The sequence below is a fragment of the Myotis davidii genome, unplaced genomic scaffold (genome assembly GCF_000327345.1).
Source record: "Myotis davidii unplaced genomic scaffold, ASM32734v1 scaffold370, whole genome shotgun sequence".
Classification (NCBI taxonomy): Eukaryota; Metazoa; Chordata; class Mammalia; order Chiroptera; family Vespertilionidae; genus Myotis; species Myotis davidii.
This window is the reverse complement of record NW_006288615.1, coordinates 17,979,993-17,995,004: the sequence shown is the minus strand read 5'-3', so window position 1 is coordinate 17,995,004 and position 15,012 is coordinate 17,979,993. Positions and strand designations below refer to the sequence as shown.

Here is a 15,012-nt window from a genome sequence, read left to right as displayed (position 1 = left end):
CAAATTTTTGTGCACCGGGCCTCTAGTATATATATAAAAGCCTAGTGACCATTTGACCGCTCAACCGGTAGCTTTGATGTGCACTGACCACCAGGGGGCAGACGCTCAATGCAGGAGCCATCCCCCGGTGGTCAATGCGCTCCCACAGCAGGAGCGCTGCTCAGCTTACCAATGGGCACCAGATGCCAGGCTCATGGCTGGCAAGAACAGCTGTGGACACTCCCCCTGCACACCCCTCCCCGATCTGGACCAGGACCAGCATCAGGACTGGGCGTGAGCCCATGGCCGCTTCTCAGTCATGGGCACACCAGTATCGCCCTAGGTCAGTGCGTGGAGACCACAGCAGAGCGGCAGCGTGCCTACTGAGTGGTGGCTGCAGCAGGCACAGCGGGGCCAGGATGAGCGGGAGCAGTGTGGAGCCTGGCCCGGGCTCGGGCTCCTCCCCAGCTGCCTGCCCTTCACACACTAATACATCCCTCAGGGGATGTAGGACTGCTGGTTTTGGCCGATCCCTGCACGTCAGGCTGAGGGACCCCACCAGTGCATGAATCCGTGCACCAGGCCTCCAGTACAGAATAAATATTCCTTACCACAAGGCTAAAGAGAAACAAACTGTAGACAATTCTAACATCTCTGAGAGAAAAATGACATATACTTTTCTAGAAACAACTTTAAAAAAATCAAAATTCACCAAGAAAGGAAACATTACTTTTAACATATAAGGAAGATGAAGAAGGGAGAACTTTTGGACAGAATTTCAGACTTGAAGGGAAAGTAAACCAGTCTTCTGGTTTTCAGTCCGTGTGAAGCAACTCCTTTCCTATTAAGTCACTGTCACGGCATCTCTGCCTTTGGAGAGGTCTCTGGAGGCATTCTGGCACAGGCTGGAGAACCCCTTGTGGGGTATGCTATGGGTAAGAATGCCTGACTAGATTCAATCAAGGTTTCTCAAACTTTGATCGACAGAACCCTGAAGGTCCGCCTGGCTGCCAGTGAGGGATGAGAAGTGGAAGAGGAAAAGGGAGGTGGAGCTGTTGATGCCCTAGGTCTCCAGGCCCACTTCATTCAGAGAAGGTTTGTTTTTACCTTTTAAATATTAGGATCCTAGCCTTGGCCAGTGTGGCTCAGTCAGTTGAGCGTCAGCCTGTGCACTGAGAGGTTCGCTGGTTCGATTTCTGGCCAGGGCACACGTCCAGGTTGTGTATTCAAAACCCGGTCTGGGTGCATGCAGGTGGCAACCGGTCGATGTCTCTCTCTCCCAATCTCCCTTCCTCTCTAAAATCAATAAAAAACACATTTTAAAGAAATATTGGGATTCTATGTTAAGACTTCACTTGGAAAAGAAATTCTCCTGCTAAAGAAAAGTTTGAAAACCATTAGACTGAACCATGGATTCTTAAACCTCGCTGCTCAACGGAATTACTAGAAGAGCTATTTCAAATTAAAATGTTCCAGGCCATATTGCTAGACCTAGCGAAATAATAACTCGCCAAGGGATTCGTGTGCAGCAGCCCAAAGCTAGCCACTGGACCAGTTGACCCTTGTTTCCTGGACAGCCTATGAAAGAATAGAGCTTAAATGAGTAGGCAGGAATCTTGCGCAAAAAGAGCTGGGGCAGCAGATGGAAAAAGAAAACACATACAGCTAAGTCACTCGTCTAAAGGAGGAAAAGAAGAAGGAGAAGCTTGCCTAGGACCAGAAGATCTTCTAGGAGTTTAATTGCCTAGCAATAATCTCACAAGACACAACTGTCCATATTGGTGATGGTGCTCAAAATGGTTTTAATTCAGCAACTGTCCAAGAGTATAACATTAGCCACAAATGTAATTTATAATTTTCTAGTAGACACATTTTAAAAAAGTGAAAAAGAAATTAATTTTATTTATTTATGTATATTATCAACAGAAACTATTTCTCATTGATTCGGGAACAATGGAAGGGTAGATGGAAAGAAGTTGGGAGGGAGGGAGAAAGAATTCTAGGAATAGGAAAGGTTGGATTGAGGGAGATGACAAACATGTACAGGACAAAGGGGCAATTCTTAAGGAGGAGATATTGAATGAGGGAGCAGTAATAGGGGGCACACAATTCAAAATCAGCCACAGTTGGGGTGAGGGGAGCATTGGGCCCAGGCTGGTTGGAGAAGGGGTAGTACAATTTAGGGCTACAGGACCCTGGGGTTCTGTCAGGATATCAGGGCTCAGGTTTCAGGTTATAGGGTGTAACATGGGGGAGTCCAGGAGGAGCTATGCTGGCTGCAGGGGGAGCCCCCAGGCCTCTCCTCTAGAGCATCTCCTTTTGGGGGAATCTCACTGATGTGGCAGAGCCTTTCACTGTAGTCTGGCTGCAGGCTCTCCACCAGTTCCTTAGACACACCACTCCAGGCCGAAAAGTTCCCATGGTATTTGATAACCAGATCCTCCAGGCTCTTGAGGGTAGGAACTCGGGGTACGGTCCTTTCTAGCCAGCAGTACACAAAGATGAGACTAACAATCAGTCCCATAGAGCCAAGGGGGATGAGCACGGCTTCCAGTGCAAACAGTGATGGGGGCACTATGGGCTTCTTTGGAGTATGGCTGCCCCAGTGGATCGGGTGGCTCCATTCACTCCAATGCTGGGCATTTCCACAGAGTGGGCTATAGCGACTCCGAACACGAAACGTGTAGAGTTTCTGCCCATCCACACTCGGCAAAGAGAAGCTACAGATGTGGCCCACTGACTGCTCAATCCAGCTGCGGTCCTGGTCACTCCGGTACTGCACCAGGTGCTCCAAACAGTGGCCCACAGAGTATCTGTTGCTCCACCTCAGTTCTAGCTGGGATTCACTCAGGTTGTGGAGTGTTAGGTTCTCTGGAGCCCAGGGAATCACCAGATCTGCCAGTTTTAGCCTCTTTTTGGTCTTTCTCCCAAGTTCCTGTGGGTCCTGGAGCTGGACAACAAATGTTTGGTAGAGATGGATCTCCTCTTTTCCCAACCAGCAGCCAGAAGTCATCTCAGAAGAGTATAGATAGTGGCCACACTCCTGGACTTTGTCATGACCAGAGATCCCGTACCAATAGTGCAGAGTCAGATTGGTGGGCCGAGGCTCAGAGCTGCTGTCCCAAGTGCAATTCATGTACTCAACATTGAATACAAAACACTGGACCTCTGGGAGGGGCAGGGTGGAAACACTGAGGGCTCCAGCGGGTGTAGATGTCAGGAGTAAATGAGCTTCATTCCCATTGGGTGTGAGGACTGTGGGGGTCAGCCCCATCCCCAGCAGAGGCAGCTGCAGGAGTAAGAGGAATCTGAATGGTAGCAGTTGCTTCAACACGGCACTCTTGCTCTTCAGTCCCTGGGTGGTACTGTCAAGAGTGAAATTAATTTTAAAAATATATCATATTTAATTCAATATATCCAAAATGATATCATTTTAACATATAATTCAATATAAAAATTAACAAGTGATATATTTTGTATTAAGCCTTCAACATGTTACAGCAAATCTCAATTCAGACTAACCAGGTTTCAAGCGCTCAATAACCACATGTGGCTAGTGGCTACCATTTGTATAGTAGAGGACTAATTAATAAATGATCAACCTACTTCATTTATTTTTGTTATTTTTTTAAATGGTTAATAATTCTTTTTAAAATCTTTATTGTTGAGCGTATTACAGATGTCCCCCTCTTTTTTCCCCCACTGCCCTCCTCCAATCGGATCCTGCCCCACCTGAGGCCTTTACCACCCTATAGTCTGTGTCCATGGGTAATGCATATATATGCAGATATGGTCTTTGGTTGATTTATTCCCACCCACCCCACTGAGATTCTGTTCCATGTTTCCACATCTCTGAGTCTATTTTATTCATCGGTTTATTTTTGTTCATTAGGTTACTTATTCATTTACTAGAGGCCCGGTGCACAAAAATTTGTGCACTAGGGGTGGGGGGTTCCCCTCAGCCTGGCCTGTGCCCTGTTGCAGTCCGGGACCCCTTGGGGGATGACCACCTGCTGGCTTAGGCCTGCTCCCCAGGGGATTAGGCCTAAGCTGGCAGTCAGACATCCCTCTGGCAGTCTGGGAGCCCTCAGGAGATGTCCACTTGCCAGCAGGGAGCAGGCCTAAGCTGCAATTGGACATCCTTAGCGCTGCTGAGGAGGTGGGAGAGGCTCCCACCACCACTGCTGTACTGGGAGCTGTCAGCCTGGCTTGTGGCTGAGCAGAGCTCCCCCTGTGGGACCGCACTGCCCCCCAGAGGGAAGCTTCTGCATTAAGCATCGGATTTTGATTTTTAGATTCAATTGTTGATAGATATGTATTTATTGCCATTTTTTGTTCATATTTTTCTCCTTCTCCTTCTCCTTCTCCTTCAAGAAGACTCTTCAACATTTCATGGTTTAGTAGTGATGAACTCCTTTAGCTTTTTCTTGTCTGTGAAGTTCTTTTCCTGACTTTCTATTCTAAATGATAGCTTTGCTGGGTAGAGTAACCTTGGTTTTAGGTCCTTGCTTTTTATCACTTTGAATATTTCTTGCCAATCCCTCTGGCCTACAAAGTTTCTGTTGAGAAATCAGCTGACAACTGTATGGGCACTCCCTTCTACAAGGGAGCAAAAAAGAAAAAGAAAAGAAAAAACATGAGGAAGGTGTAAGGAGCCACTGGGACAACTAACAGCTTTTCTTTTGCTGCTTTTAAGATTCTCTCTTTGTCTTTAACCCTTGGCATTTTATGATGTGTCCTGGTGTGGGCCTATTTGTGTTCCTCCTGTTTGGGACTCTCTGTACTTCCTGGACTTGTTTCTGTCACCAGGTAGGGAACGTTAGGTAGGGGAAGTTTTCTGTCATTGTTTCTTCAAGTAGGTTTTCAATTTCTTTCTCTATTTCTTCTTTCAGCACCCCAGATGCGAATGTTGGTACACTTGAAGTTGTCTCAGAGGCTCCTTACACTATTTTCATATTTTTGGATTCTTTTTTCTTTTTGCTCTTTTGAGTGGGTGTTTTTTGCTTCCTCATATTCCAAATCGCTGATTTGAATCACGGCATCCTCTACTGTTGATTCCCTGTAAATTATTCTTCATCTCAGTTAGTATATTGTTCATTTCTGACTGATCCATTTTTATGTTGTCAACATTCTAAGTTCCTTAAGTTCTCATTAAGTTCCTTGAGCCTCCTTATAACCACTGTTTTGAACTCCATATCCAGTAGCTTGCTTGTTTCCATTTCATTTAGTTCTTTTTTTCTGGAAATTTCTCCTGTTCTTTCATTTGTGATGTTTCTTTGCCTCCGTGTTTAGGCTGGATCCCTGTATTTGTTTCTATGTATTAGAGTTGCTATGTCCCTTGGAATTGGTAGAGTGGCCTTGTGCAGTAGGTGTCCTGTAGGGCACAGTTGCTCAACCTCGCCAGTCACCTGAACTGGGTACTCTAGGTGTGGCTCCTATGTGCGCTGTGTGCAATGACCTGTTGTAGTTGAGGCTTGATTGCTGTTGGCATCACTAGGAGGAAGTGACCCACAGGGCAATTGGCTGTGAGGGCCAGCTGCGACTACAGCAGAAGAGCTGCTGTGCAGGAGACACCCCTACAGAATAGGACTTGCTTCAGTGGGGTTTTGGTGCTCACTGGGTCTGCCCCTTGAGTGTGTCACTCATGGATATGGTAGAGTTGTAATGTGGCGTGATCTGAAGTTGTCCACCAGGTGCACTGGCTCTGAGGCCTCCCAAAAGGCGCAAAGTCTGCCACTGTCTTTGCCCTGCCTGGGGCCACCCACCCAGCAGGAGCTATAGAACGATCTGCAGATGGCTGCTACTTGTGTTGGCCTTAGAGGTACCTAGGAGAGGCCAAGCTGTGACCCTTGGCAAGCTGCTACTAGGGCCGAGCCTAGGGTCACTTATCAAGAAGTATGGGGCACCCTGAGTCCAGCTGCTCCTTGTTTGAGAAATTTTAGGAAAGTCTGAAGCCTGAGCCAGGACAGGCCATTCATATGGAAAAGCCACTGCAAACAGCTAGGGTGAGGCTGGAAATTGGGTGGGGTGAGATCTCAGGGCTGGGCAAACAGAATGGGCCAGGTTGATTAAGACTCAGCTATGGTGCCTGCCAGTGAGCTCTGTGTGGGGGGAGATCTTAGCAGAGGAACAATGACTTCTGCCAGCACTTTCGTCTAGGAGACAGCTGCCCCTGCAATTCCTGCCCTGATGACAATTTAGTTCCTTCCTGTATGGCCCTAGATCCTTTCAAACTGCTGTCCCAGTGCTGGAGCTCCAAGGGAGGGAGTCTGAATAAGTCCGTGTGCCAGCCCTTTAAAAGGAATTGCCTGGAACTCCTGTCACTCAGCCACAATCCCCACTGGTTTTATAGCCTGAAGTTACAGGGACTTCTCTTCCCAGCTCTGGAGGCCTGGTCTTCACTTGCTCTTCACGGGAGGCCTCCTCAGCCAAGATATCCCTCTCAATTAAAAACACCACAAATGGGTGTCAGACCAGCCCGTTTTATGCCTTTGCCCCTCAGACCAATCTCAATGTACTTTCTTCTTTAATTCTCTAGTTGTAGGTTTTCTATTCAGCCAGATTTTAGGCAGTTTTGAATGTTGGTTCTTTTGTATTTTAGTTGTAATTTTGATGTGGTTGTGGGAGGATGTGAGTACTGCATTTACCTACACCGCCATCTTGTTGTTTCTCCTCAACCTACTTCCTTTAAAAATTTATATTGTTGCAATAACAATATAAAAAATCCACAAATCACTTTCCTAGTCCTAGAGACCTTGTTCCCGAAGGTAGTCAGAAAACAATTTTGTGTGTAGATATCATGCAACTTCACATCTTTAATCCTGGCCCCTTCCTCTCTTCCAAGTGGCAGAGCCTGTGTTCAGGACATTTTCCCCAGAATGTTCTGCTCCCAAAGCCTATTCAAAACACCTAAACCTAAATTCACCATTTTCTTCCAAATTAAAAAAAATCAATTTACCTCTTGATTTCCCTATTTCTAGGATCAAAATTTGAGTCAAATGCTTCCTTTTCCTTTATTCTATAAAAGCACCAAGTTTTAGTTATTTTTCCTTCAAAAATTTTCTCTCACTGGCCCCTTCCTGCTTGTAGTTCTACCTGCTTGTAGTTCTACCTGCAGTTCTGTCCAGCATGCTGTTACAAAATACATATATTTACTAAACTAGGTAAAAAGCAATTTCTCTTCAGTGGCTCTATCATGCCTTATACCTCAACTCTGAATTCAGGACCATGCACAATCTTGCTCCCACCCCTATACCTGGACTAGATCATTCCACCTTACCGTTCACCAAACTCCTAGCAGAGCCTTTATTTTGGCAAACTATCCTGTTCACTGTCTCCTGATTATGCCTTATACTTCCTTATCTCTGTGTTTTATGACTTTCAACCCACTTAGAATGCCCTTACTTCAGTTTTACCTATCCGGGTCATTATTGCACAAATACTTACTTATTTTTAATCCTCACCTGAGGATATTTTTTCATTGATTTTTTTTTTTTAGAGAGAGTGGAAGGGGGACAGACGCAGAGAGAGAAACATTGATGTGAGAGAGACACAACAATTGGTTGCCTCACACATGAGCCCTAACCAAGCCCGGAGATCGAGCCTGCAACTGAGGTACATCCCCTTGACAGGAATCAAACCCGGGACCCTCAATCTGTGGGCTGACGCTGTATCCACTGATCCAAATCGGCTAGAGCCCACAAATATTTATGTGTCAGACACTATAGTGCAGCGGTTCTCAACCTGTGGGTTGCGACCCCTTTGGCGATCGAATGACCCTTTCACAGGAGTCGCCTAAGACCATCCTGCATATCAGATATTTACATTACGATTCATAACAATAGCAGCATTACAGTTAGGAAGTAGCAACGAAAATAATTTTATGGTTGGGTCACAACATGAACTGTATTTAAAGGGCCAGAAGGTTGAGAACCACTGCCATAGTAGGTACTGGAGACGGAATAAATACTTCTAATCTCACTTTCCCCACTTAAATAAATCTTCCTTTATATGTCAATTATACTTCAATGAAGCTGAAATTAAAAAAGAAAAAAAGAAACCTTCAGACTATGCTAAAACAGAAGTGATTTTGCATTGCTGAGTTGTTCTTACAAGGAACATGCTGGTCCCTTACAATTTGCGGCTTTGTATTGCTAATTATACAAATTTTCTATAAATAGCTCTTTCCAAATAGAGGGTAGATTTCCTGAAAGCATGGAGTAGAGTCACACCAGGGTGTTCTTCTGAGTGTCTAGTAAGCAGCAAGTACTGAATACACATTTGTTGACTGACAAGTACTTGCAAAGAAGAAGGGCCTGTGGGGCAGGAGGAAGATGCTACCTAGAAAAGAGGCCTAGAGTGATAACACCAGCAAATCAGGATCAGGGTGAGCAAGGAGGGCCTGCAAGAACCCCAAAGCCGAGGAAAGCATGGGCAAGTTTCACTTTTCTAATTCCATTTGCAAAGAAATTAGAACTGGCAACTCTTAACATGTAAGTGCCCAGCCTGTTTTGTCTTCCTTTCCGTTTAGCCCGGGATATCCGATTTCACCAATATGCCGGCAGCACCAGTGACTGGCCGGTCCGGACGGAAAGTATAGCGTCAGTCACCAGTGACTGACATGGCGCTTAACGTGTTAAATTAGGATCAGTGAGCCTCAAACACATAAGTGATCAGCATTAAAAATCCTATCTTGGCACTAAATGAAAATAGTATCACTGTTGATGTTTAATATACATACATAATATCAGACCTAGTAAGCAGATAACTCACCACATGTTGTGCTCAAAAACTTTGGCTGGGTCAGTTAGAATCCTTGATCCCAGAGGGACTGCTGGGTGATAACCACTTTGGTATCTGTGTGGCACATTTTTTATCCTTAGACAGGAAATCGAATTTCTCCAAATCCCATTCATCCTAATTAGTACCTAAAAAATTACAAATAATTAATCAGTCAATATGAATTGAACAGTGTACTGTTTATCTAATAGCCAAAAATTGGTCCAAAAGGTTTACAACCTGTGAAAGGACATGCAAACTAAATAACTTTAATATATTTTTATTGATTTCAGAGAGGAAGGGAGAGGGAGAGAGAGATAGAAACATCAATGAGAAAGAATCATTGGTCAGCTGCCTCCTGCATGTTCCCTACTGGGGGATCAAGCTTGCAACCCAGGTATATGCCTTGACTGGCAATCGAACCATGACTTCCTGGTTCATAGGCTGACGCTCAACCACTAAGCCACACTGGCTGGGCAAACTGAATAACTTTAAATGAAAGATGGGCATGATAGTTTTTTTTCTCAAGTATTTTCAGGCTAAGAGAAGGAAAAAGAGTATTTAGTGTTCAACATTGGCTGACAATCTTTATAAGTCACAGCCTTGACCAGCGTTGCCTTGTTTGACATTTGCTTACTTAATTTTTAGCATGTGGCCAAAGCATGTAAACCCAGAATCTGGATTTTGAGTGCTAAAAGGTTTTAAGTGATTTTATTATTCTTGTGTTAGAATTCTAGGAAAACATATTTCTAGGAGCAATTTTGTGACCCCTAGACTAAAACCCCAAGTATAGTAGTAGAATAAGAAAACAAATGTATTGTCTCATTCCCTGGGCTGAGTAAAATAATATGAAAATTAGTCAAATAAATAAGGACATATTGTATTAAGATATGATCCCAGCCATTCTTAACTCTAACAACCCTGTATACATATACTTTTAAGAATAGTCAAGTCAGGCATGGCTCAGTGGTTGAGCTTCGACCTATGAACCAGGAGATCATGGTTCAATTTCCGGTCAGGGCATATGCCTGGGGTTGCGGGTTTGATCCCTAGTGTGGGGCATGCAGGAGGCAGCCAGTCAATGATTCTCTCTCATCACTGATGTTTCTATCTCTCTCTCCCTCTCCCTTCCTCTCTGAAATCAATAAAAATATATTTTTTAAAAAATAGTCAATAATACATTTGCAAAATAGGTTTCCCTATACAAAACACATGTTTTAATTCTAGTTCATCAGTTGTCTAGCCAAATCCATCCCCATTTCTGGAAGAATAATATAAACATTTAATTAGTATGTCATCTTAGTTATGTATTGGCAAATATGTCAGTTTAAAATGTTTATAGAAAAGTCTAAAAAAGAAGCGCTAAAGATCTCACTTTTTCCAGTAAGAATCCATGGTAATACAGCTCGACATTTCACTCCCATTCAGTTGTGCACCACGACATTCAGCCTAATACTGTAAGCTGTCAGGTAGAAACAGATGCTATAAGGTGTGTGTACATAATACGCACTAGAGACTATCCAAGGTGCTATTAGGCATAAAAAAGGCATGTATTGTACACCCTTTACCACCTTATTGAAAGTCAATGGGTTTTTAAGACCGTGAATTTCAAAATGAACTGCAGAATGTCAAAAACATCTCATTGTGTTTTTAAACATAAAATTCAAGATTTTCCATATGAAAAAAAAAAAAAGCTTAGTTATACACACCAAAAAGACTGCAATGGTTCTATTCACATGTGACTAACAGTGACGAGAAATAAAACATTCAATAGCTAGTGCCGATCTCCTTTTTTTTGTTTGCTTTTCCTTCTCCACTAAATGCAAGCTCCTTGGTTGAAGCAATGAAGTTAAATGCTCTGCAGCCACTACCTTTCCTTCGATATGCCTTTGTTCTTTTCTCCTGCCAGTGTGCCCCGTAAGACTAACAAAACCCTACTTGCACAATTATTTTTAGAGCTCTCTTTCTGCACTGAACACTACTCATAAAATCTCTATGCTGAAAAGTAGAAAGTGATTACACCTAGAGAGGCAATTCATACTCAAAAGTGTAAAATGATGTAAACGTATTCCACCCAAATCAAAATGAAATTTCAATCCTTCAAATAATCATGTGATACTTACCTATGTCTGCCTACATATAGAAGCGGAAGAGAGAGAAAAATAATATATGAGCTTCTCTCACTATAAATGACTAAGAACCTCTATACACAGTTGGAGACAAAAAGTCATCAGCAGATTGGATATTAGGCAATTCAGGAAAATGTCAGAAATGTGTGCGCCTTGCAGGCTGCCAGCCTGTGGAGAGTATACAGTGTGGCCAGGACCTAAGTATGTGGCAATTTGTCCTGCCTAGGCAGCTGTCTTTCTAATGAACTAAAAAAGCATCTTTATTTATTTTTACTATCTGTAACAGTCATAGCTTTGCTCTTTATATTTTTATTATATAAATATATAAATTTGCATAAGAAATATCATAAATACATAAATGCCTTCTCTAGTAAACTGCAAGCGTCAAAGAACAGCATCAAGCTGCTCGTGAACTGTTTGACTGATGACACAAAAATGATACTTGTCTGATATCAATTTAATTAGAAGGAAGTTCTTCATATTTTCCAGGGTAGCTCCTAAGATCCTTACGGTGTGGAAGAAGGAAGTGACAGAAGAGTGTGACAGTACACAGGCAGCTATCCAGTTACACTGACTGTAGTGATAGAGAAATATGTGCTTCATGATATGACTATCATGATAGCTGTATGTTTACTAGGCCACGGTTCTATTTTGTGATGGGGGAAAAAAAGAGAAGAGCAGCGTTAGCCAGAATTCCAGTGGAGAACGTTGGTTTCTGCTACCAGAGTGTCGCACTCTCTTTATGTACCCACTTTTAACTCTTAGCATACCCTAATTTGGATACAGGATTAATTAAGGTATTATTTGCAAAATGAAACTGTATGGGTAAGTAGTATTTTTATTTGAAATAACACAAAGAGATACAGCTAAAAATATTCCATTCACTGGAAAAGAAGAACAGAGGAAATAAAAAACAGATGGGACAATTAGTAATCAAAGACCAAGGAGGCATATATAAACCCAACCATATCTTACATTCAATGAAATGAATTCCAATGAAAATACATAGATTGTCAATTTGTAAGAAAAAGCAAGACCCCACTATATACTGTCTATAAGAGAAATACTTTAAATATAAAAATGCAAATATATTACAATATTAAAAAGAGATACCATGCAAATACTGCATGAGAACTACTGGTGGTGCTATATTAATAGACAAAGTAGGCTTTTTAAAAAGACTATTTCAGAGCTAAAATGGGACATTTAATAATGACGAGCCAATTCATCAAGAGATAACAATCCTAAATGTGCATGTGCATAATAACAAAGCTTTAAGATACATGAAGCAAAAATGAACACAATTTTTTAAAAGAAGAAATTAACAAATTCACAATAATACTTGGAGATTTTAATATCCCTCTCTCAGCAATAAATAGAACAACACTAAAAAATAAACTATCAAAAAAATCAATAAAGATAAAAAAGATTTGAGGATTATCAACTTAATTTAAATGACACTTATAGAAAGAACAATGTATCTAATAACAGCAGAATACACATTCTTTTCAAGTGAACATGGAACATTTGCCAAGGTAGACCCTAAAAAAAGACCATATATCCTAGGCTATAAAACAAGTCTCAATAAATTCCAAAGTATTAAAGTCATATGGAGTATACTTTCTGACCATAATATTAAATGTTAATATTTTTGATGAACTGACTTATTAATAAATATATTTCCTTATCTCTGATAATTTTCTTGAACTGTACTTTGTCTAATACTAATATAGCCCTACCAACTTTCTTATGCATTGTTGTTTATGACATATCTTTTTAAAATATGTATTTATATGTTTACATTTAAAGTGCTTCTCTTACAGAAGCAAATTGTTGATTTTTCCTTTTCTATCCAAACGTAATAATATCTAGAAAAATTCCTATTTAGAAATTAAGCAACTTCTAAATAACCTATGGGTCAAAGATTTACATGAGTTAGTAAATGTTAAGGCAAACTAGAAAATATGTTAACTGAATAATTATGAAATCTTATGGGATGTAATGTTACCAAAGCAATGTTTAGAGGAAAATTTATTAGAAAGAAACATCTTAAATCAATGATCTCAGCTTAAATCTTAAGAAGGCAATTCGGCTGGTGTTGCTCAGTGGTTGAGCATCAACCCTTGAACCAGGAGGTCATGGTTTGATTGTGGGTCAGGGTAGGCCCAGGTTGTGGGCTCCATCCCCAGTAGGAGGCAGCCAACTGATGATTCTCTCTCATCACTGATGTTTCTATCTCTTCCTCCCTCTCCCTTCCTCTCTCTAAAATCAATAAAACCATATATTTGTTTAAAAGGCAGAAAAATAGTAAATTAGGTGCAAAGTAAGTAGAAAGACATAAATACTAAAAAGCAGAAATCAATCGAATAGAAAAATGGATAAAACTCAGAAAATACAAGTCAAAAGTTGGTTCTTTGAAAAGATTAATAAACCCCTGACAAGAATTATCTCAAATATCTTTGTTTCAGAAAATGCAAATTTCTAACAACAGAAATGAAAAGGGACTTCACCACAGACCCTATAGATGTAGAAAAGCTAATTAGGAGCTATTATGAGTAATTTTATTTCATTTATTAGATGGGACAAATGCCTTGAAAACAAAATTTATCAATAATAACATACCAAAACAGCACAAGAAAAAATCTAAATAGCCCTAAATTTATTAAATAAATTGAATTTGTAATTTAAAGAAAAACAAACATTACATCCATTAGGATGACTACTATTATTTTTTAAAATATGTTTTCATTGATTTTAGAGAGAAATGGAGAGAGAGAAACATTGATTGGCTGTCTCCTACAGGCCCCCTACTAGGGATTGAGCCCACAAACCAGGCACATGTCCTGACTGGGAATTGAACCTGTGACCTCTAGGTGCATGAGATGATGCTCAACCAACTGTCACACTGGTCAGGGCAGGATGGCTATTAAAAAAAGAAAGAAAGAAAAGAAAGAAAGAAAATAAATGTTGGCAAGGATATGGAGAGATTAGAATCTTTGCGCATTGCTAGTGGGATATAAAATGGTGCAGCTGCTATGGAAAATAGTATGGCAATTCCTCAAAATATTAAACATGGAATTACGATATGATCCAGTAATTCTACTTCTGGATATATACCCAAAAGAAGTGAAAGTAGGGACTCAAAAAGATGTTTGCATACTATGTTTATAGCAGCATTACTCACATAGACAAAAGGTAAAAACAACCCGAATAGCCACTGAAAGATGAATAAACAAAACATGATATATACATAAAATGGATATTATTAAGTCTTTAAAAAGAAGGCACTCTGACATGGTACTACATGGATGAGCCTGAAGACATTATGCAAAGTGAAAAAAGTCCATCACCGAAGCACAAATGCTATGTCATCGCTCTTGCATGAATTCCCTAGAGAAGTAAAAAATGGAGACAGAAAGTAGCCGGTAGTTGTCAGGGGCTGGCAGGGAGAGGAGAATGGGAGATAAGTGTTTAAGGGGTATATGAGGCTTTAGTTGGGGAAGATGAAGTTCTGGAGATGAATGATTGTGATGTTTGTACAACAATGTGAATGTCACTGAATTGTACACTTAAAAGAGATTAAAATGGCCCTAGCCAGTTTGGCTCAGTTGATAGAGCATTGGCCTATGGACTGAAGGGTCCCGGGTTCGATTTTGGCCAAGGGCACATGCCTGGGTTGTGGGCTCCATCCCCAGTGGGGGGTGTGCAGGAGGTAGCCAATCAATGATTCTCTCTCATCATTGATGTTTCTATCTCTCTCTCCCTCTTCCTTCCTCTCTGAAATCAATAAATATATTTAAAAAAAGATTAAAATGGTAAATTTTGTGTATATTTTACAATAAAAAACAAAACAACAACAAAACCTTCCTACAAAGAAAAACCACAGGCCTGATAGTTTCACCAGTGAATATCGAACATTTAAGGCAGAAAGAACACAATCTTATACGGACTTGTAGGAAACAGAGATACTTCTCAATTTGTCCTACAAGGCCAGCATAGCTCAGGTAAGTCCCCAAAGGTGTGGACGGAGTCGGCGAAGAAGGAATGACATGGAGACAGCGTTCAGTTGATCAGCAGCCTTGCCAGGATCTCTAGCCACAATCTCCAGCCAAGTTCTGTGTCCATG

The 15,012-nt window shown here is 41.3% G+C and overlaps 1 protein-coding gene across 4 annotated transcripts in view; it reads right to left on the bottom strand.

The window, feature by feature from the left end:
• The window catches only part of METTL8 (methyltransferase like 8), a 79,541-nt gene that overhangs the window by 40,012 nt on the left and 24,517 nt on the right, over positions 1-15,012 (bottom strand). Inside the window, exons 2-4 of one of the 4 annotated variants that reach the window (XM_015561995.1) lie at positions 10,133-10,219; positions 8,752-8,906; positions 1,758-3,344 (exon numbers count right to left, since the gene is read on the bottom strand). The exons of 1 other annotated variant lie outside the window; for it this stretch is intronic. In XM_015561995.1, coding sequence (XP_015417481.1) covers positions 2,213-3,344; positions 8,752-8,894 — 1,275 coding nt within the window. In that variant the 5' untranslated portion in view covers positions 8,895-8,906; positions 10,133-10,219 and the 3' untranslated portion in view covers positions 1,758-2,212. Of the gene's footprint in view, positions 1-1,757; positions 3,345-8,751; positions 8,907-10,132; positions 10,220-15,012 lie in introns of those variants that run through there. 2 more of the 4 variants (XM_015561994.1, XM_006760645.2) reach the window with 2 other exon arrangements.